Source organism: Aspergillus chevalieri, chromosome 6, assembly GCF_016861735.1.
Source record: "Aspergillus chevalieri M1 DNA, chromosome 6, nearly complete sequence".
In the NCBI taxonomy this organism is placed as follows: Eukaryota; Fungi; Ascomycota; class Eurotiomycetes; order Eurotiales; family Aspergillaceae; genus Aspergillus; species Aspergillus chevalieri.
Genome location: NC_057367.1, coordinates 2,755,979 through 2,761,978, shown reverse-complemented (window position 1 = coordinate 2,761,978; position 6,000 = coordinate 2,755,979). Strand labels below are relative to the sequence as shown.

General features: G+C 52.0%; 1 protein-coding gene across 1 annotated transcript; it reads right to left on the bottom strand.

Annotated features, from left to right (window-relative positions):
- Positions 1 to 959: 959 nt before the first annotated feature.
- TEF3 (putative translation elongation factor eEF-3) lies at positions 960 to 4,326 on the bottom strand (the record flags this gene model as incomplete). Its single annotated transcript, XM_043282196.1, has 3 exons — positions 960 to 1,025; positions 1,076 to 1,120; positions 1,258 to 4,326. The coding sequence occupies 3 exons, from the start codon at positions 4,324 to 4,326 to the stop codon at positions 960 to 962; spliced, it is 3,180 nt and encodes a 1,059-aa protein (XP_043139599.1).
- Between the last annotated feature and the right edge of the window lie 1,674 nt (positions 4,327 to 6,000).

Here is a 6,000-nt window from a genome sequence, read left to right as displayed (position 1 = left end):
CTGCCAATACCCCGGGAATCCGACAAAAGCGACGACGAAGAGGATAGTATCCGGACACCCGCCAGGGCCTTCCGGAGGAAGCATTTCCTCGATTTTCTACCAGAGATCAAACAGGGAATTCGAAGAATACATCAGCAACAATCAGAGATAAGGGAAAAGGCCGAGGTTCTGCAACAGGAGCATCGCGAGCGGCTCGACAGGTTGGAAGAAAAGTATCTGCGACAGTTCACGAGGCTTGAGGAAGAGCACCAGAAACTAACTGGCAGAGCTGGAGGAGCAGAGGGTGATGATGGAGGACGACGAGTTCTAGAAGTTTGTGGGATGAAGTGGTGGCTGAATACATCTCGCTGTCTTAGTTCCTTGACAGTATATAACCTCATATGGTTGTATACGGAAGTGTCTAGGGCTACGAGACAGAAATGATTGAACAAAGGAAATATTTCATTATACTAAACGCCAAGCCGGCTTCTTTCTATGTGGTATTGGGATAGCGATGTTGAGCGGTCGATAAGTGACCCGCTGGGTACGAACTGAAACGGGTAGGTTCCGAGTCGGGGAAGTCGGGGAGTCGATTATCCGGACTGCACGAGGCTATATAGGAAGAGGAAATTTAAATTACAACAGAAGGTGACATTGAACCGCGATAGTAGAATGAGTGCTTAGCCAAAGTGTATGGCTACGGGGTTTCCTATAAGGAGCTGATCGGCTTCGCCAATCGGTTCGATTATAAATCCATCTAGACTCTCATCACGAACACAAGCAACTCTCACGTGACCGTATACTAAACACATACCACGATTAGGGCTATGGGCGAAGTACAGTCATTCTACGAACGAATTCAAGGAAAGACAACGGAAAACGATTGAACAGCAGAAAGAAAACGTTTCATTTTATTAACCGTCAAGCCAACGATGACATTATGACTCGTAACATGATCATAAAAACCCAACTTTTTCAGTTTACTCCTCGTCAGAGAAGACCTCCTCACCACGCTTGCGGCGGGCCATGCGCTCCTTCTTCTTCTTCTGCAAAGATTGTTAGCCACGTTCCAAACTTCAGAAGGGGAAACACTGACTCTAAGTTCGCTCGCAGTGAGCTTCTTTTGTTTTTCAACGACAGTCTGTGAAATAAGTTAGTGTTGTTGTCAGAAGTGGTTGAGATGAGTTGGAGGAGTGGTGGAGGGTCGGGAGGCGAAAATGCGGGAGTGGGGTGGAGTGTGAGGAACGCGGAATGCGGAGTGGAAGACAGTGTACATACCTTGTTACCCATAGCGTCGACAATCTCCTCGTCCTGCTGGGACTTGTCGGCGAGACGGGGGCCAGATCCCTGACCCGAAACCCAGTTGTGACCGGAAGGAGTCATCTTACCGTCCATGACGGCCCAGACTTCCTCGGTGAGGTTTTCAGTGAACTCACGAGAGTGAGTAATGATAACAACACCACCTTCGTAGGTCTTGATGGCCTTGGAGAGGGCACCAAGCGAGTCACGGTCAAGGTAGTTGGTGGGTTCGTCAAGGACGATCACGTGAGGACGCTGCCACGAGCAAGCGGCGAGGACGACCTTGACACGCTGACCACCGGAGAGACCACGCATACGCGAGTGAGTGACCAATTCGGTCTCGAGACCGAACTGAGCGCAGTGGGCTTCGATCTCCTTGCGGACCAGAGGACGGAACTGACCGCTGGCAAGAGCCTCCTTCTGGTCAACCTCAGCAACCATCTTGGCGTGCGACTGCATGATTTCGTTACGGGGAATCCAGGCGTTGTCAGAGGTCATCATGGGAATCCAGCGCTCCTGCTTGAAGCCAACGTTCTCACCAAGAGCGAACGAACACTCGTACTCGTAAGTGTTCTTGAACTTTCTACGCGCGTGGATACCAATGACACGACGTTGGGTACCCTCGATGCGGTAGATCTTGTCCATTGCCTTCTCGTCATCATCGGTGATGATCTTGTTGGCACGGTCCATGGTCTCACGATCCTCACCGGTCTGGAAACGCCACTGGATGTACTCGGAGGGGGTCTTGTCGAGGTGGTTATCGATGTGGGCGAAAGCGTGCTGCTTAATGTAGGCGATACGGATGTTCTCGTGCTGGTAGACATCACCGCTGGTGGGGACAAGCTCACCAGTCAGGACGTTGACCAGGGTGGACTTACCGGCACCGTTAGGACCGATGACAGCAATACGCGAACCCAGCGACACCTGGAAGCTGATGTCCGTGATCTGAGGACGGGGAGTGCCGGGGTACTGGAAGGACATGTTGTTGACACGGATGATGGCCTTGGCCTTGGTCTTGACACCCTCGAGGAAACCGGGCTCGGGGAACTTGAACTCCATCTCGGAGGCACCGAGCTCGTAGTAGGAACGAGCAGCAGGCACCTTCTTGACGAACTCGCTCAGGGTACCACGGTAACGCTTAAGCTTGAAGCGCTCGTAGTGGACAACGTGCTGGATGACGTGGTCCAAGAAGCGGCTGTCGTGCGAGACCATGATGGAAGTGCAAGGGGAGGTCTTGAGGTAGTTCTCCAACCATTCGACGTTCTTGACGTCCAAGTGGTTGGTGGGTTCGTCCAGAAGGAGAATGTCGGGCTCCTCGAACACGGCACGGGCAAGTGCGAGCTTCATCTTCCAACCACCAGAGAGGGCGGTGATGGGGCCATCAAGCTGCTCACGGAGGAAACCGAACTCCTCGAGCTTGCTCTCGACGTCAGCCTGCTTGGGGTCCAATCCGACTTCACGGAGCTTCTTCATGGTCCAGCCGATGACGGTCTGCTCAGTGTCGGCGGCGTCGAGGTCGTGCTCGACGTACACGGTCTTGACCTCGTCCTTCTTGGGGAAACCCTCAAGCTGCTCGTTGTTGATGGCACGCATGAGGGTGGTCTTACCGGTACCGTTGGGACCGAGCAGACCGTAGCGCTGACCACGCTTGAGACGGAGGCGAGTCTGGTTCAGCAAGATCTTGGCACCATAGGCCAGGGAGAAAGTGCAATTGCACAGATCCTCACCCTCTTCCTCGTCAGAAGCGATGTCGTCAGCCTGAGCGGCTTCGGGAGAGGCCTTCTTGCGGAGAGTCTCGGCAACACCCTTGGCATCAGCCTCACCGACGAGGGCGGCGATGTAAGGCTGAGCGTTCTGGGTCCAGCTAGTAACTTCGGCGTCCTTCTCGTCAACGAGCTGACCAGCAATGGCACCAATGTAGTTGACGATGGCCTCGGATTTGTCGTTGGCCTTGTCGCCAATAATCTCCTTGAGAATAGCGGCGACGGTGGGGATGTCACCGGCGGTGGAGATCTCGGGGATCTTGCCATCCTTAACATCACCGACACGGACGAGAGTGTCGAGAGCCTGTTGGGTCTTCTCACGAGCCTCGGGGTCGGCAAGAGTCTCGAAGTTCTTTTGAAGACGGGGCATCAACTTGGGCAAGAAGGGAGCGACGATCTGAGGGTCCTCCACAAGCTTACACATGTTGTCGACGATAACGGCCGACTTACGCTTGATAGCGGTCTCACGCTCGACGAGACCACGATCAAGCAAGGGGACCATGATAGCCAGGGTAGGACCGGTAACGTCCGACACGAAAGTGGTGGCACCGAGCAAATGAACGGTCTCGGGGACGTTCTCGGGCTTGGCGATACACTTGATCAGCTCAGGAATGAAGCGCTCAATATCCTTGTTGACAATGAGACCGCAAACCTTCTCCATAGTGGAGTAGGCAGCCTTCTTGACCTCAGCCTTGGTGTCCCACATGGCCTCGGAGACGACGGGGATGAGGTCGGGAACACGGAAGGACAGCTGAGCGGGGGCGGTCTCAACCAGGGTGTCGATACACTGGAGAGAGGTCAACTTCTCAGCCCACTTGGGAGCGTTCGAAACCGACTCGCGGATGGCGGGGAGGACGGCCTTGACGGCGTTGCCGTTGAGGGCCTTGACAATGGTGAGGGCGGTGGCCTGAGCAGCGTTCTTGACGGGAACCATCTTGTCACCGATGGCGGAAAGGACGTTAGGCAAAAGAGCAACGAGGTGAGGCTCGACACCGGGAGAGATAGTGGGCTGGCCGGCGATGGCACGGATGCCCTCGAGAGCGCGCTCACGGACAACAGCATCCTTCTTGTTGGCGAGCTGCTTCTGGAAGGTCTCGACGGCCTTCAGGGGAAGGGTCTGCTCAGGGATAGGGCCGCTGAAGAGCGAGGCGAGGTTGCCAGCAGCGGCGTTGACCTCATCCTGACTACCGGAGACGTTGAGGTTCTTGATGAGGTCCTCGAGAACCTGCACAGACTGTGCGGTCTCCTTGCTCGAAACAGCGGGAACGGAAGCGGCAGCGGGCATTTTGTCGTACTTTTTTTTCTATAACCAAGTCGAAAGAAAGGAAATCAAAGGCGAAAAATCAAGAACGAAGGCGTTCTATCAGGGTATCTCGAAAAGTGGCGGCCCAAAAAAATCTGCGTTTTCGACAACGCAGAGGCCGGAAACGGTCTAAATTTTTGTCTATACAGAAGACAAAAAGAAAAGAAAAGAGAGGACCAGACCTCTTTTCAAAAGAGAAAAGAAAAAGAAAAAGGAGGTAAAGGGGAGAAGAGGGATATGGTAAGAGGAAGAGAAAAAGAGAGGAGGGGACCAAGTGGGAGGGGATGATATTTATCGCTGGTTGTGGCCCTCTCGCCGCCTGGCAGAAAAATTTTTTTTCTTTTCAGTTTTTTCTTTGCCTTTGGTCCCGCACTAAGCCCGATCTGGATCAACGCCGCTGATTTTGAGCCATAGACGATTTCCGATTGGCCCCGTGGTCCCGGGAGTACCAATGTATGCCGACTGATTGGCTACTGGGATTCGAGGGGCGGAAACTCAGTAGGGCATGGCACGGCATTTCCCCGGATACTACTGTCGATAACAGCATTGTGGCAAATAGAGACAGACAGTAAGATGCTACCAACACTTATCTGCTATGGAGTAGGGTATACAGGTGCAACAGACTATCGCCACTTACCAGGTGGCGGCCCAGAGGCCTTAGGGTTGATACGAATCCATGGACCGACTAGTATCAACTCCGATCATGCCCGTTGGAATCGGGTTCTGGAATCATGAGCGATGAACTGTCGTATTGTTCAGACACCATGTCGAATAAGCAGAAATGCCTGTTCGACATGGATATGACCGCCATTCGTGGCTCAGTCCTTCACCGCATTTTATATATGTACCATGCATATGCTTACTCGACCACAACACGTACTCCGTACTTCTACAGTTGTCGGGGCTTATTCTACCCCGGATTTTCTGTTATCGTAATCCATACATGAATACTCCGTACTTCTGCATACTAATTGGGAACCTTAAAGCTGATTCTCATTCGTTGATTGGTATTCGCCACCACTTGTTCGCACATAGTTCGGTCGAACCAATCAATACGGACACCCTCCTGGCATAGAATCAGCCCTATAATGAATTCATAGAGCTTGCCAAGGACGCCTAGTACCCTTGATCAATGTCCAAATAGTCGATGTCGATAACTGTTAATTATGATAGCATCACCCTGCGTTATAATAAAGTATGCAAAGTAGATATGAAAATGTCAGCTGTCTGTTTGGGATCTACGATTTTGTTGTCTATCCAGTTGGATTTCGACATACAATACAGCAAGGCAACATGATCAAAATCCAATTGGATGGATAAGGGCTCATTGCCAAAGGGCAGTGATGTAGTGATATTTCTGTATCCATGCCGCCATGACCTTCGTTTGGAACTCGCCGGTATGGATTGCATCAGACTTGTTTATTGGGTGGTTTTCATGTACAAAAACCAGTGAATGAGATAATTTGCTGTCATAAGTTTCACTCATCCTCTCCCCTGTCTTCTTCCACATACAGACTTGTCAAGATAGAGTCCATTTAGACTTTCAAATGTTGGCTGCCTTGGACCCACTCACGCATTAAACCAGGACGTCTGTTCCTGGTGGAGGGGATTTCCATAACCCTCTTATGAACAGACAGATATCCTGGCATCTTTACA